General features: G+C 44.7%; 1 protein-coding gene across 2 annotated transcripts in view; it reads left to right on the plus strand.

Annotated features, from left to right (window-relative positions):
* The first annotated feature begins 2,347 nt into the window (after positions 1–2,347).
* The window catches only part of SIDT1 (SID1 transmembrane family member 1), a 67,416-nt gene continuing 52,098 nt past the window's right edge, over positions 2,348–17,665 (plus strand). For both annotated transcript variants that reach the window (XM_067464051.1, XM_067464052.1), the window contains exons 1-3: positions 2,348–2,921; positions 15,488–15,609; positions 17,288–17,458. In XM_067464051.1, the coding sequence (XP_067320152.1) occupies positions 2,748–2,921; positions 15,488–15,609; positions 17,288–17,458 (467 nt within the window). In that variant the 5' untranslated portion in view covers positions 2,348–2,747. The remainder of the gene's footprint in view (positions 2,922–15,487; positions 15,610–17,287; positions 17,459–17,665) is intronic.

Consider the following 17,665-nt stretch of genomic DNA (forward strand, 5'->3'; position numbering starts at 1 on the left):
CCCTACTGAAACTGTGCAGGTATTTCAAGTTGGTCATGATCATGGGGTGTATGTGTGCCTATCTTAGCCCAGAGCCATCATTGGTGAGATTCATAGTGCTCCCAGATTGGGATGGACTACAACTCCCATCATCCTCTGTCATTGCCTCTTCAAACCACACCAGTGATTTAAGTTGGTTGTGACAGGTATGTGTATCAATTTTGATCAATATCTGTCTCTGGTGGTCATGATGTGGTGTTGAACTATAAGTCCCATCATCTTTGTTCACCCACCCCCCAAAAAACATCTCCAGTATTCAAAGTTGGTCATGATAGATATGTGTACCAAGTGTGGTCCAAATTCATTGACTGTTTAGTTGACACAGATTTCTGGATGTGGACTACAACTCCCAACATCCTGGGTCAATCCCCAACATTGCCAGTATTTTAAGATGGTCATGATGGGTATGTAGTCCAGATTAATCATTGCTGGTGATGACGTGACATATCCAGGATGTGGGAGCCACCCTGGAAAATACATATAAACATAGATAAACATAGATAGATAGATAGATAGATAGATAGATAGATAGATAGATACTAGATGGATGGATGGATCATGGATATGATAGACAGACAGATACTAGACGGATTATAGATAGATAGATAGATAGATAGATAGATAGATAGATAGATAGATAGATATTAGATGGATGGATGGATATGATAGACAGATATTAGATGGATTCATTAGATAGATAGATAGATAGATAGATAGATAGATAGATAGATAGATAGATAGATACTAGATGGATGGAGGGATCATGGATATGACAGACATATACTAGATGGATTAATTATAGATAGATAGATAGATAGATAGATAGATAGATAGATAGATATTAGATGGATGGATGGATATGATAGATAGACAGATATTAGATGGATTAGATAGATAACTAGATTGATAGATGGATATGATAGATAGACAGATATTAGATGGATTAGATAGATAACTAGATTGATAGATGGATATGATAGACAGATACTAGATGGATTCATTAGATAGATAGATAGATAGATAGATAGATAGATAGATAGATAGATAGATACTACATGGATGAATGGATATGATAGACTGATACTAGAGGGATTTAATAGATAGATTAGATAGATAGATAGATAGATAGATAGATAGATAGATAACTAGTTTGATGGATGGATATGATAGAAAGTCAGATACTAGATGGATTCATTAGATAGATACTGGATGGATGGATGGATGGATATGGTAGACATATACTAGATGGATTCAACAGATAGATAGATAGATAGATAGATAGATAGATAGATAGATAGATAGATACTGGATGGATGGATGGATATGATAGACAGATACTAGATGGATTCGATAGATAGATACAGATAACTAGATTAATGGATGGATATGATAGAAAGACAGATACTAGATGGATTCATTAGATAGATACTGGATGGATGGATAGATGGATGGATGGATATGATAGATAGATAGATAGATAGATAGATAGATAGATAGATAGATAGATAGATAGATAGATACTACATGGATGGATATGATAGACAGATACTAGATGGATTAGATAGATAGATAGATAGATAGATAGATAGATAGATAGATACTAGATGGATGGATGGATATGATAGACAGACAGATACTAGATGGATTCAATAGATAGATACTGAATGGATAGATATGATAGACATATACTAGATGGATTCAATAGATAGATAGTATGGATGGCTGGATATGATAGATGGATACTAGAGGGATTAGATAGATAGATAGATAGATAGATAGATAGATACTAGAGGGATGGATGGATATGATAGACAGATACTAGATGGATTAATAGATAGATAGATAAATAGATAGATAGATAGACAGACAGACAGATAGACAGTAGATGGATGGATGGATATGATAGACAGATACTAGATGGATTCAATAGATAGAGAGAGAGAGAGAGATGATAGATAGGTTCTAGATGGATGGATATGATAGACAGATACTAGATGGATTAGATAGATAGATAGATAGATAGATAGATACTAGATGGATGGATGGATATGATAGACAGATACTAGATAGATAGATAGATAGACAGAAACTAGACAGATTAATTAATTAGATAGATAGGATAGATACTAGGTGGATAGATATGATAGACAGAAAGTAGATGAATGAAGTAGATAGATAGATAGATGGATGGATGGATGGATATGATAGATGATAGATACTAGATGGATATGATAGACAGACAGACAAACGAGCTGCCAGGAGTGAATGAGGTGCAAGAGAAAGGACTGCCTTAATTGCCGAGGATGGTCCCCCTGGGCCTTGGCCTGTGGAGGAGGCCCTCCCTCAAGGTGTGCGGCTGACTCCTCTCTCTGTCAACCTCTGCGGAAGCCCTGCTGCTGGGCGATGCTCTTGGCAGGCGGGGAATCGGGCTGAGGGCGCAAAGGGACACGTGGCGAAAGCAGGCATCCCTGTCGGCCCGGAGACAGAGAGAGAGAGAGAGAGAGGCTCTGCGCAGGGGCTGCTCTCGCGTGACGCTTGCCATTAGGCTGCCTTCTCTCTCTCCCCCTTCCTTCCCCCGCATCGCTCCTTCCCCGCGGGTCCGTCCGTCCGTCGGCGAGCGATGCGGGGCGAGGTACCTGCGTGGCGGCCATGAGCGGCCGGGCAGCGGCGAGGTGAGGCTGCCCTGGCCCCGCCAGCCCGGGAGCGCCATGCGGAAGGGGACCTGGGCCGGGCTGCTGGCGCTGCTGGCCCTGCTGGCCGGGGCGCGCGCGGGGGACGGCGGCCGAGAGAGCCCCGCCGAGTTCGACCGCCTTTACGCCGGCGCCGTCGGCCGGGCCGCCGAGCAGCTCTACGCCTTCAACTACAGCGCCCTCCCCGGCCAGGTGAGCCGTCGAGGGAGCGCCCCAGGAGGGAAGGAGGGAGGGAAAGAAGGGGCTTGAATGGGCCGCAAGGGAGGGCTGGCCAAGCAGTCCACTCACCTGCGTCTATCGCTAGGAAGCCCGGCTTTCCAGCCTTCTCCCCCTGGGCATCACATCTCTTCCCCTTTCCACCCCCATCCCTCATTTGAGAGACGAATCATCTCATCCCACTAGAGTAGGTATAGACAGAGGCAGCCCTAGGTAATTTTCAATGGTAAGCAAACAGTATTTTGGCGCCCCCCCCCCCCCCAACCAATCACTGATATATATTTTCTGTTTGTCGTGGGAGTTCTGTGTGCCATATTTGGTTCAATTCCATCATTGGTGGAGTTCAGAATGCTCTTTGATTGTAGGTGAACTATACATCCCAGTAACTATACTTGCCGCTCTTGCTCCCTTGCCTGGCCCGCTTTGGGGTCCGGAGGCGTGCCTGAAGACCCCGGTGTGTACACCAAAAGTCACCTGTCTCCTGACTTTCTCCTCAGCCATTGGGACCAAGAGAGAGAGAGAGACAGAGGTGGAGATGCCCACCTTTCCTGAAGGTAGGCGCAAAAAGAAAGGAGGGAGCGGAGGTGGGAGATACCTCCAGCTCTTGGTCCCAATGGCTGAATAGAAAGTCAGGAGAAGAGGCGACTTAAGGTGCACACGCTGGGGTCTTCAGACACGCCTCCGGACCCGAAGCGAGCCAGGTGTGGCGATTCCGCCCCTTGGCCCACCCGCGGATTGGGGAGAGGAGAGGAGGCGGGTGGAACGCCGGGGGATCGGGAAAGGGAACAGCTCTCACAGTCAGGAAATTCTTCTTCGTGTTCAGAGAGGAGATTCCATCTGAACACGAGGAAGAACTTCCTGACTGTGAGAGCTGTTCAGCAGTGGAACTCTCTGCCCCAGAGTGTGGTGGAGGCTCCTTGTTTGGAAGCTTTTAAACAGAGGCTGGATGGCCATCTGTCAGGGGTGCTTTGAATGCAATATTCCTGCTTCTTGGCAGGGGGTTGGACTGGATGGCCCATGAGGTCACTTCCAACTCTTTGATTCTATGAAAGGGAGCCGGTCATGGGGAAGGGATCGAACGCGGAGATCGATTGAGCGCCGGCTCTGCTCGTGCACCCGGTGGCCGGGTGGAGCAGGAACGAGAGCGGCTAGGCAAGGTTCAAGGGCTCGGCCCCTTTGGGAAGAGGATCGCCCGGCAGTGAGGCAAGAAAGCCGAGGCTCCCCCCGGACTGCTAGGGCTGTTGTGAGCTGAGGGGGCGCTCCTCAAGTGGCCGTCAAGGGGCATTTACAGAGGCGCCTCTGTGCCCCTGGCAAAAAAAAGTGTTCTGCGAGCGCTTACTTCGCGTAATGGATGAGCCGCCCCTGCCCCCTGGGCATCACATCCCTCCCCTTTCCACCCCCCATCCCTCATTTGAGAGACGAATCATCTCATCCCACTAGAGTAGGTATAAAGCAGGGACCCCCAAACTAGGATGCAGCCCTCCAAGGCCATTTCCCCACTCAGAGTCGCCCAAACCTGACATGACTTGAAGGCAAAAAGCACAACAGTCCAAATTCATTCGAGTACCTCATCAACCAAAAGCAGACCCATACTTCCCATTCAGGCCCTTAGCCAGGATTTTGTTTTGGGGGGAGCTGAGTTTGATTTTTTTTGGGGGGGGAGGGGCTGAGTCTGAGTGAAAGAGGGTCTACCCTAGCAAACCTTTTGTATCGTCACCCCAATACCCCCATGCATATGGGATATATTGAGCATGGTGATCAGATCATGATATGAATAAACATAACAGTTCAAATAATGTACCAGTAAGTCCTTCTCGCGGACCACCATGAGAATTTCGGGTGGGGGGGCTGAAACCCCCCCCCCCCAGACTACATGCCTGTTCCCATTGAAATACAGTGGGACCTTCTACTTAAGAGCATTTTTTGCTTCTGAGCATGGTTTTGCTTTGACATACAAACAGTGTTTTGAGTTAAGAGCAAGCACCCGAGGCATCACTAGTACCAGAGTACAGGGTTTTAGGGCTTCAAGGGAGGAGACTCTGTGCCTCATGACCTTGTCCACTTTGGGAGATTGCTGTCTACTTTGCTCTTGTCCACTTTGAGGAACTTTGGGTTAGTTGATCTTGTGTGGTTTTTATTCCTGGTATATTTGGCTTCATGAAGGGAGAGAGGGAGAAAGAAGGAGGCAGGCTGGAATGAATACAGTATGAAGAAAATCATGCTTCTTCCACTTCACTTTGTGCAGTGTGCTTCCTTGCCACAACTTTATGCTTTATAAAGTTGATCTTCTTCTTCTTCTCCTCCTCCTCCTCCTCCTCCTCCTCTTCTTCTTCTTCGTTTATTTTCCGGTCCCAATTCAAGGTTCAGGTTATCACCTACAAAGCCTACACCTAGATCTAGGAGCATAGTGTCTAAATCTAGGGAAGTAATGCTACCCCTCTATTCCACTTTGGTTAGACCACACCTGGAATATTGTGTCCAATTCTGGGCACCACAATTCAAGAGAGATATTGACAAGCTGGAATGTGTCCAGAGGAGGGCGACTAAAATGATCAAAGGTCTGGAGAACAAGCCCTATGAGGAGCGGCTAAAGGAGCTGGGCATGTTTAGCCTGAAGAAGAGAAGGCCGAGAGGAGATATGATAGCCATGTATAAATATGTGAAAGGAAGCCACAGGGAGGAGGGAGCAAGCTTGTTTTCTGCTTCCTTGGAGACTAGGACAATGGCTTCAAACTACAAGAGAGGAGATTCCATCTGAACATGAGGAAGAACTTCCTGACTGTGAGAGCCATTCAGCAGTGGAACTCTCTGCCCTGGAGTGTGGTGGAGGCTCCTTCTTTGGAAGCTTTTAAACAGAGGCTGGATGGCCATCTGTCAGGGGTGATTTGGACGCAATATTTCTGCTTCTTGGCAGGGGGTTGGACTGGATGGCCCATGAGGTCTCTTCCAACTCTTTGATTCTTTGTTGGCTAACCTTTCAAAATGTATTGAATGTGTTTATTCTAGTTGGAACTAATCAACAGAATCCAGGCTATGTTCTCAGTAATATTTATAGGATTCCTATAAAAGAGGCTAGTGTAAAGAGCATAAGGAGCCCCCGGTGGCGCAGTGAGTTAAACTGCTGAGCTGCTAAACTTGTTGACCAAAAGGTCGCAGGTTTGAATCCGGGGAGCGGCGTGAGCTTCTGCCATTAGCCCCAGCTTCTGCCAACCTAGCAGTTCAAAAACATTCAAATGTTAGTAGATCAATAGGTACTGCTTTGGTGGGAAGGTAACGGCTCTCCATGCAGTTATGCTGGCCACATGACCTTGGAGGTGTCTATGGACAACGCTGGCTCTTTGGCTAAGAAATGGAGATGAGCACCAACCGCCAGAGTCGGACATGACCGGACTTAATGTCAGTGGAAAACCTTTACCTTTAAAGAGCATAAGCACTATGCAGGATCAAACCAAAGGTCTAGCTAGCCCAATATCAAGAAGATGCATGTGGGAAATACACGAGAGCAAGAACATGATGGTATTATCAAAGATGGCCACCCCACCCCTGCTAAAAAGAGAGACATAGTCCTACTATCACGGGAATCATAGTTTCCCAAGAATGCGAGGCCAGGACGAACTACATTGGCCTCCATCCCTCAAATCCCCCTCGACCATACCCGGACGAACAGCAAACCTCCCAACCCCATTAAACCCTTCTCCCCATGCGCACACACATCCTGGCTCAGCTGTTCAGCTTAAACCAGTCCACATCAGTGAACATACAGAACTCCGCTGGAGATTGCTCCAGGCCTTCACTCACTTCTATTGCAACAAAGTTAAAACCCAGCTCATAGCTAGCTGGTTACAGTGTTATTGCTCCAACTCTCCATCTTCATCGCTATGATACTTCACCTTGTTGATGGGAAGCCTCCCACTGGAGTGGAAATCATCTATCGGACAGATGGCAAGCTGTTTAACCTCAGCGGACTGAAAGCCAAAACCAAGGTTACAACAACTTATGTTATAGAACTCCAGTATGCTGATGACAATGTTGTCTGTGCTCATTCAGAAGAAGATCTACAAGCCACTCTAAACACAGAAGCATACGAGAAGCTTGGCCTGTCATTGAACATCAAGAAAACCAGAGTGCTGTTCCAGCAGTCACCAGCCAACCCCTCTCTCTTCCAGAGATACAGCTTAATGGTGTAACATTAGAAAATGTGGACAATTTCCGCTACCTTGGCAGCCACCTCTCCACCAAAGTCAACATCGATGCCGAAATACAACACCGCCTGAGCTCTGCGAATGCAACATTATTCCGAATGAAGCAGAGAGTGTTTAAGGACCAGGACATCCGCAGGGATACCAAGGTGCTTGTCTATAAAGCTACTAGCTGTGCCCTGCCACGCGTTGCTGTTGCCTATAGTAAATGTTTTCAAAGTAGAGGTTGATATCTGGACTATTATGATAGAGTGGTACCTACCTATTCCTTCCCCCTTTTTTTCTCCCTTTCTCTCCTTTCTTCCTTCTCTACTTTCTTTCTTTCTTTCCTTCTTTCGCTCCTTGGTTTCATACTTCTCTTTTTCCCTCATTCCCTCCCCCTTTCTTCCTTTGCCTTTCTTCCCTCCCTGTTTGCTTCCTTCTTTCTCTTTTTATTTCCTTTTATTTCATCACCATCATAACAATAACAATAATGCAATGCATTGCCTCTGGGACCTGACACCTCTCCCATTCCCCCTAAAAGGGTCTAATAGGAATAATAGCATAATAATAATAGAAATAACAACCTTTACCCACCACGTGTTGCTGTGGCCAACCTTCCCTCTTTCTCTCCTTCTTTCCCTCCCTCCTTCCTTCCTTCCCTCCCATCTTTCCTTCTCCTCTTCCTTCTCTATCTCTTTCTTTCCTTCCCCCTTTTTCTTTCTCTTCTGGCCTCTTTCCTTCCTTCTCTCTTTCCTTCTTTCCTTCCCTCCCTCTTTCTCTACATCTTCCCCCTTCCTTCACTCCCTCTTTCCTTCCTTCATTCCCTTTTTTCTTTCCTTCTCTCCTTCCTTCCTTCCCCCTTTTTCTTTCTCTTCTGGTCTCTTTTCTTCCTTCTCTCTTTCCTTCTTTCCTTCCCTCCCTCTTTCTCTACATCTTCGCCCTTCCTTCACTCCCTCTTTCCTTCCTTCATTCCCTTTTTTCTTCTCTCCTTCCTTCCTTCCTTCCTTCCTTCCTTCCTTCCTTCCCCCTTTTTCTTTCTCTTCTGGTCTCTTTTCTTCCTTCTCTCTTTCCTTCTTTCCTTCCCTCCCTCTGTCTCTCATTTCTTCCTTCTCTACCTCTTGCCTGCAAAACGTGGACTGTCTACAGACGTCACATGCAACTCCTGGAACGATTCCATCAGTGCTGCCTCTGGAAAATCCTGCAAATGTCTTGGGAAGGCAAGCGGACAAAAGTCAGTGTGCTGGAAGAAGCAAAGACCACCAACATTGAAGCGATGGTCCTCTGCCATCAACTCCACTGGACCGGATGCCCGACCACCGTCTCCCAAAGCCGTTGCTCCATAACTAGACTATTTCCTATACAACATTTCTTTCTTTCTTTTTTTCCCTTTCCTTTTTCCCTTATGCTAATATGTGAACGAGCACATAGTAATAAATTACAACAAATAAATAAAATAACCTTTCCTGTCCTACATGCAGCCAAGATAAAACCCCTCTTTCCTAACTGATCTTATACTTTCCTACATGATCTTATACTAAAACATGACATGAACTCTAATTTTATCTTATTTTATTATTTTTGAACTATATTAAATAGAACAGGATGAACTCTAATCACCTCTTGAGCAATCTCAGCCATTCCAGGAATTCATTCCACACCCTGTGTAGGAAACGTGGACGAGACCATACTCTGTTGAACAAGGAGCCTTCCTGTCACCCAAAATATCCCCACAGTGGATCTTAGTTATCCACTGGACAAAGACCCAGGAAGAGACTCTGATGGCACACTCATCTCCACTAGACATTTCTGGGACTTTTTCTTTGTCTTTGCTGCAAAGGAAGATGTCTGGGGAACCCAACACTCATTTCCCTTACATCCAGAACCCGGTATCTCCATAATCCTGTCATTCATCTTTCTTGACCCTCATTGTTCTCAGCATTCTGTTGCTACACATCAAGGATGGACTCTGCCCCCTGGAGACCTCCTCGCTCCAGGAACCACCTACTTTGACCTATTGGCGGCCCCAGGGCTTCCCTGCCTGGCTGGAGGGGGATTCCCTGCCACGTCATTGCTGCCTCCACCAATCAGTGTGCACATCAACTAGAACCTGCCTCTCAACCAATTAGAGATCTGGGAAATGCCAGCTGGCTTTCTGGTGCTGGCCAATCAGGGGACTGGGAGGGAATTTAGAACAGGGCCTTCTCGGTGGTGGCTCCCCACCTGTGGAACTCGCTCCCCAGCGAAATTAGGTCAACAGCTTCCCTCCTTTCCTTCAGGAAAAGTTGAAGATGTGGCTATGGGACCAGGCATTCGGATAGCAGGCTGACAATAAAAATGACGACAATGCTATGGAAAATGGACTATGGACAGGCTTTGGATTAAGATGTTGATTGTAGAACTCCGGCTTGACATGCCAACTAATTTAATTTGCACTATTTTAAATGGTTTTTAATCTAATTTTAATGTTTTGCTTATTATGTAATTGTTGTTTTATCTGTTGTATATATGGGGCATCGAATTGTTGATCCTGATTTCTGACTGAATATTCATGGTTAGCAGAGCTTTCCAGGCTTCCCTCAGTGTCAGTGAGTTCTTGGGAAAACCTCAATTTTTTGGCTTCAGAGGCAGTAACAACCTCCTCCTTGTGTTCCCTAGAAATGGGTACACAAAGAAATTGGAAGTAATTACGACCAATAATAACTGAAAGGTATTATTAGTTCAGTAGCCGGGGTGGCAGCAAGAGTACAATGGAAGTATGGTGAATATGGGTGAGGCACAGAAAACAGGAGAGGAAACCCGTGGATGGTTGAATACATGGATGCAAAAACTGTGGATATGGAGAGACAACTGTAAATTTGGCTTTTTTTGTGCGCCTTATGCTTTGTTGCTCCCCACTAGTCTTCTTAACAGATGTAGAGTAATTTTGCCAGTGCAAAGTATTTTTCTAATGACCGCTAGACAGCTTTTATGAGTTACATGCCAAAGGAAGGCACAAAGAAAACAGGCTAAACTTGCTCTGTCATGACTGAGGGTGAGACAGTACTTTTTTATTAGTATTTATTTTGGGTAAGAAAAAGGGAGTGAAATAAGGGTAGTATTTTGTTTTTACATGTAAATTGGTGGAACGGTAATATAAAGAGAAAGTAGGAAATGATAGAAGAAAAAATAACAATTAAAAGATAGAACAATAAAAAATAAACATTAAAAATGAAAAAATAAACAAACAAACAAAAAGTGTCCTGGTGACTTTCATCTAAACCTTCGAACTAGGGTGTGGCAGTACTTATTCCCTTCCATGTGGAAAAATGACTTACACCTGTTGGAATTTGTACTTTTGGGTGTAGGTTAAATTAAAACTCTAAATTAAGGATCTGTTATGAAAAGTAAAGGGAGTAGGTACACTCTATTGAGTTTGGCTTGTTTTTGTTTAGTTTAAAACTACTTGTGATACTTATGCAAGGAAAGGGGGAAAACACCCATTTTGAGACCCGAGAATGGGGATGTGACTATTATGTGATCATCATCATCATCATCATCATCATCATCATCATCATCATCTTTAAGTACTTATTAATTGCCCTCCATCCGAGAATGCTCTAGGCGATTTACAGCTAAATTGTAAAAGATAAAATACATACATACAGAAATTAAAAATCAACAGAGACCGAATGCTGTAGTAAAAAGCCAGGTCTTAAGTGCGAGAGTAAAAGGCCCTAAGTCACGCATGGCTCTCATGTAGGGCGGCAAGGAATTCCATAAGGCAGGGGCAGAAATAGAAAAAGCCGTGCGTCTGGTCCTTTCCAAGTGCACTTCTCTAGGACCCGGTATATAGAGTAAGTCACGTTGGGCTGGTCGTTGCGACCTCTGATGATGGGAGATACAATGGACCCTGGCCATAAAGAATTTTAAAGGTCAGAACTAACATCTTATACAGGCCACGGTACTCAGTTGGAAGCCAATGTAAATGTTGCAGCACTGGTGTTATATGGCATTTCATGGGTGTTCTTGTGAGTAGCCTGGCTGCCGCATTCTGAACAATATGGAGCTTTCGGGTTGTAGACATCAGAAGGCCAACATACAGGGCGTTGCAATAGTCCAGCCTAGACATGACCGTGGCATGGATGACAGTTGCCAGAGCCTCATCAGATAGGTAGGGGGCAAGTTGCCTCGCTTGTCGTAGATGGAAAAAGGCCTGTTTGCTGGCAGCAGCGACCTGAGCTTCCATTGTCAGCTGAGAATCCAGGACGACACCTAAGCTCTTAACAGTGGTCGATGGAGATAGGGCGGCACCATCGAAGGTGGGTAACTGATGAGTCAGACCTGCTGGGCGGCCATGCCAGAGAATCTCAGTCTTCGCCGGGTTCACTTTCAGTCTGCTAGCCAGTTCGACAGAGCCTCCAGACATTGGGTGAAATTGTCTGGAATTGACGTTGCTCCAGTCTCCAGGAGCAGAAGGAGTTGGGTATCGTCCGTATATTGGTAGCAGTTCATGCCGAAACTTCGAGCCAAACTAGCAAGGGGTCTAACGTAGATGTTGAAGAGAAGAGGAGAGAGAATTGCACCTTGGGGGACCCCACATAGGAGGGGGGATCTATTGGAGACTTGATCCATGTACTCCACACGTTGACTCCGGTTCCGGAGAAATGAGTCGAATCAATTAAGGGCCTGACCGCGAACTCCGGACATGGAAAGACGGTGAATCATTAGATCGTAGTCGACGGTGTCAAATGCTGCGGTAAGGTAGAGAAGTACCAGTAGCACGGATCCACCATTGTCAGACTGGCGACGGAGTTCATCCGTAATGGCAACCAGGACTGTCTCTGTCCCATGGCCTGGGTCCAGGCCAGCTGTGTCATCCAGGAATTGTTTCAATTGTCCCAGTACAGCCTGCTCTATCACCTTACCTAAGAATGGCAGATTAGAAACAGGACGGTAATTGGCAAGGGTCATAGGATCCAAGCTAGGTTTCTTTAACAAGGGACGAACTCTTGCCTCTTTTAGGTTGTCCGGAAAAAACCCCTGTTCAAGAGAGCCATTGATTATACTGCACAACGGATCGAGTAGACCTTCCAAGCAGCTCTTGATCAGCCAAGAGGGGCACGGATCAAGAGAACAGGTGGTTGCTTTTGCAGTAGCCAGAGTTCTGGTGACATCTTCCATGTCAAGCGGTGTAAATTGATCGAAGATAGGCCCGCTAAGCAGCCACAAGGTCTCCAGCTCACTCAAAGTGATGATGACTATTATGTGGTAAATCTTAGTACTATGTGTGTGTGTGTGTGAGTGAGTGAGTGAGTGGGTGACTGAGTGAGCAAGTGCAAACATCCTCCTTCTTGGTTCCCTGTCCAATTGCATTCCCACCCAAGTGAGTAGGGAGCAATGGACAGGAAGATGGAAGGTGAGATGGGGAACAGACAATGGTCCCAAGGATAAATAAACAGTTTATTTTTAATGTCTCCCTCCTTTGTGTATATACATGTGGGTGAGGGGAGATGCTTAAAGTTCCCTCCTTTACTCATGATCACTCACTGTTTTTTTTAATCAATCAAATCAATAAAAATGTTTAAAGTGGAGAAATGCATTCTTGTACAAATTAACAAGGCAATTAAGAGCCAACAACTCATTCTCATTAAAGTATAATTTTTGTGACCAAAGGCATTAATTCATTAACAGTGCTAATCAGAAGAAATATGCATCTACCAGTTAAACATAGTAACGTGTGAGTTCTGCTGGGATAACTGGTTTGATATAGTGTGTGTGTGTGTGTGTGTGTGTGTGTATGTATATATATATATATATATATATATATATATATATATATAAAATGTACAGGCCATCTTGTCTGGCATTTTGACTCATGAATCTTCATGTACACCCTAATAATTTGTGTTAATATTTATAAATGATTTGTAGCTATCTTAGTGTTTAATGTTTTGATTTTTTAATTGTTGTATTGCTTATTTCATTGGTTCTGTATTTTATGTTATTTTATTTCTTGATTTTTGTTGTGCTTTGTGTTCTATTATGTTTATTGCATTGATGAGCATGGCCTTATGTAAGCCGCCCCAAGTTCCCTTTGGGAAGATGGTGGTGGAGTATAAATAAAGTTTTTTTTATTATTATTATTAACTCAACATTTTATGGTGACAGTCAATACTGAAGGGGACTGGAAAATTTTTAGTCCCTGCCTCTCTAGTAGCAGAAGTACCATTGCAATTAAACTGGACAAAATATGTGTTACATTTATATTCTGGATTTCCTCTAATGCAGGGGTTCTCAAACTTTTTCAGCTGTGGAGCTCTTTTTGAAGCAAACGTTCCTTGTGGAGTCGCAAAAAATGTCAAATCTCCATCATAGATTTATTTTTTTGAGAAAAAAATCTATGTTGTCTGTTTATTTGAGGGGTGGTGCCATTGTGCAATGATGGTTTCCAACAGTCATTTGAACAGATTTTTTTCAACAGTATTGAGGAAAGGAAAAACCAGATTTTCCAGGTTTGCAATAGACGCTGCTCACACACAAGCAGTTGGATACGTAATATCACAAACTTACCCATTCCCATCTCAGTACAGAGCCTGTAACACTCATAAAGCTTATTTTAAAAAGTAACACAGATACATAGAGAGACTAGACCCCTGTGGTATAATATTTGTTAATGATATGTATATTGATCCAACCAGTCCATACTTAGGAAATAAAGCCCGACTACTCAATGGAGAGAAGGATATTAGAGGCAAAGATGAAGTACTTTGGCCACATCATGAGAAGACAGGAAAGCTTAGAGAAGACAATGATGCTGGGGAAAAATGAAAGGAAAAGGGAAGAGGGCTGACCAAGGGCCAGATGGATGGATGGGATCCTGAAGTGACTAGCTTGACTCTGAAGGCGCTGGCGGTGGTGACGGCCGACAGGGAGCTCTGGTGTGGGCTGGTCCATGAGGTCACGAAGAGTTGGAAGCGACTGGACGAATAAACAGCGAATTAATTTAAAACAGTTGAGTGTCCAAGAGTAACCCACTTCAACAGACTAAAAACCACACCACATAACCAATATGGAAGGAAAACAAATCACAACTTTCATGAGGATAATGACAGACCTTTCTGCTGATATAAAAGACTTACAAAATTTCCGGATGGGAGGGGAAGTTGAAGAGGAGCTACCTCAGGTGCACCAAAAACAAGAGAAACTGGAATATAAATGTCAGGAGTTGGAAGAGACTACAGAAAAATGAAAACATAATAAGGAGGAATTTCTGGGTGCACTGACACTCCTGTTTGGATATTCTCCATTTATTGTTCCAACTGGCTCCATACATGGCTTCACAGGGGCAAAACCTGTTTGTATTTTGTTGCTCCTCCCTTCTAACTGCGGGCTTGCCACGTGGCGGCAGCCATTTTGGGGTTGGCTGCCATAAACATTGAATAGGCTGGCTATGAGGTGGTCTTCTCCGTAAATACTGCAGGCTATGTGGCGGCCATTTTTAGTGCAGCCATCTTGTCTTCTCTGTAAATAAGGGAGGCCTCTATTTGGCCTTCCTGTGTGTAGGCCTCTATTGGGAGGTGGGTTGGGTCACTGTTGGGTGGTGGGCCTGTTGAGTGGCGGCCGTCGGCAGGCAGGCAGGCCCCTCAAGTGCTCTCTCATCCCCTCTCCCTGTTACATAGCTCTAGTATAATAATTTAAAATAATAATAATAACAAAAAAAACCCCGGCTCTAAGGCAGCGCCGAACTGGCCATGCAGCGGCAGCCATCTTACTATGCCCATTGAGCTGCCTGGCCACGTGGCGGCAGCCATTTTAGGGTTGGCCAAAAAAATGATTGAATGCTAAAATGATTGAAGCCCTTGCTGATTTTTTTTTTTGGAAGTTCCATATAAAGTCAATTGGAGATTGACAAGATTTATCCACAGGACTCTTATGTGACTATACAGAAAACTAGCCAGGTGTAAGATCTCAGAATTCATGGTTTGCTTCTGCAGCAACATCACCTTGGAAGTTGGCAGTTGATGGTCAAATAGATAATTCTGTTTAAGTTTTTTTATATAATTATGAACAGAAGAAAATAGGCTGAAGGCAAAGGATGTTCAGTTTAGGAACAGCAGGTGAAGTGTTCTTTGTCATGTCCTCATAAATGTTTTTTGGGACACAGTTTTGCATCATATAGTTGTACTGATTGAATTAAGCCCTGCCTTTCATATTATTAGGCAAGTATAGCTAACAGGTAAAGGAAGGAACTGGCAAAACTTGGTCTGATGATTCATTAAAGGCATTAGAAATATGAGACACACAGAGAAGAGGAAGTGATCTTTTGAATGGAGCGGAATAATGTAGAATTTCAATTAATCTACTACTACTCTCTCCCCACAGGTGGATGCCATCCGGGTTAATGTAAAGAGTGATTCTGAAGATCTGCAATATCCGGTCTTGTTTGTAGTTCGGCAGCAGAAGGGAGTACTGTCCTGGCAGGTCCCACTTGTGTTTCGTGGCCTGTAAGTAGGTGTAGTCCCGCTGCCATTATCCCCCTTGAGATGTTTGACACTATATGCCTCATACACTGGGGCTCAGCGATGAATCCAGGATCACTCACAAGCTGCGAACCTGTGTCTTCAGGGAAAGTGTAACCCCATTTATTCCCCAGGTCTCGGCGGTGGCCAGGAGAGCTTTTGCACATTTAAAGCTTGTGCGCCAGTTGTGCCTATACCTTGGGAAGTCTGACTTGGCCATGGTGGTCCACACTCTGGTTACATCCCAAATAGATTACTGCAACACACTCTACATGGGGTTGACTTTGAAGACTGTTCGGAGACTTCAACTAGTCCAACGGGCAGCAGCCAGATTACTCACTGGAGCGCCATACAGGGAGTATACCACCCCCCTGCTGCGTCAGCTCCACTGGCTGCCGGTCCACCTCTGAGCACAATTCAAAGTGCTGGTCTTGGCCTATAAAACCCTATATGGCTCCAGCCCAGCTTACTTATCCGAACGTATCTCTCTCTACGTTCCATCTCATAATTTAAGATCTACAGGGGAGGCCCTGCTCTCGGTCCCACCAGCGTCTCAAACGCGTCTGCTGGGGACGAGGGACAGGGCCTTCTCAGTGGTGACACTGTGGTCGTTTCAGGAGTGACTTGAGAAACTGCAAGTTGCTTCTGGTGTGAGAGAATTGGCCGTTTGCAAGGACGTTGCCCAGGGGATGCCCGGATGATTTGATGTTTTATCATCCTTGTGGGAGGCTCCTCTCATGTCCCCACATGAGGAGCTGGAGCTGATAGAGGGAGCTCATCTGCCTCTCCCCGGATTTGAACCTGCGACCTGTCGGTCTTCAGTCCTGCTGGCACAGGGGTTTAACCCACTGCGCCACCTGGGGCTCAATGGGTGGGGATGAGATAGCAAGAGAGGGAGAGGGAGAGATATGCAGGAAGAATTGCTGAACTGTATTTCATTTGGATGTCCCAGTGTATTGCTAGAGTGGTTCTCAACCTGTGGGTCCCCAGGTATTTTGGCCTACAACTCCCAGAAATCCCAGCCAGTTTATCAGCTGTTGGGATTTCTGGGAGTTGAAGGCCAAAACATCTGGGGACCCATAGGTTGAGAACCACTGTTAGAGGTTAATGGATTCTTACCATCGTACATGTTTTAGTGGGTTTACCTCTTGAAGTTGTTTGTATTATAAGTTACAGTTTTGTAATTGACTACTTTGAATAATATAATGATCACTTGTACTTTCTGCATTTAATTTCCCTTTTATTTCTCAGTTCACAATCCTACCTTTGGACAGAAATACTGTATATATTTCTGAAATTTTGGATTACACTTAATGCAGCTCATGAAGTGAGTTATAAAACTTCTGTTAACATTGAAGGACTCTTAGCGGTAACTTGAATCTGGATCAACATGACGGCATTTCTGGACACTGGTGGGCAAAGTGCAACTTTGGACCAGCATAATTTATTGCTGCTTTTGACCTGTTGGACATAAAAAAACTTTTTAAAAACCAGAACTAGACTTTTCAGCATCTGCAGAGGGAACATTTGGCAGTATGTGCAGCCCCAAAGAGTCCAGAAGCAGAAAACTGTTCCTCAGGCCCATTGAAGTTGCCATGCCTGCTCTAGAACGTGCTGCAATTGGCATGTTCCTTGGTCTAATTTTTTTGGCTTTTATTTGCAGGTACCAAAGAAGTTATAATTACGCAGAAGTAAGCCGTACGCTTTGCCCATCAGAGCCCACAGCTGAGAAAGGGCCTTCAGAGCAGATCTTATATGTAGATGTGGCTTCCATGGCCCCCTATAATGCTCACTATGTACTGCAAGTCACCAGGATCAAGAACTTCCAGCTTGGGTGAGTGGTCAGCATTTTATGGATGAATGGTATCATGCACTTTCTATGTTTTTAATCTGTTACTAGTCTAGTTTTATTTGCTTGACTGTTTTAATTGTTTTAGTTGATAGGACATGTTTTATGGTTATGTTTTAAATGGCATTGAATCTTGCCGGAGTTGTAAGCCGCGTTGAGTCTCCCTACGGGGGTGAGAAAAGCGGGGTGTAA

This window comes from Anolis sagrei, chromosome 2 (genome assembly GCF_037176765.1).
Source record: "Anolis sagrei isolate rAnoSag1 chromosome 2, rAnoSag1.mat, whole genome shotgun sequence".
In the NCBI taxonomy this organism is placed as follows: Eukaryota; Metazoa; Chordata; class Lepidosauria; order Squamata; family Dactyloidae; genus Anolis; species Anolis sagrei.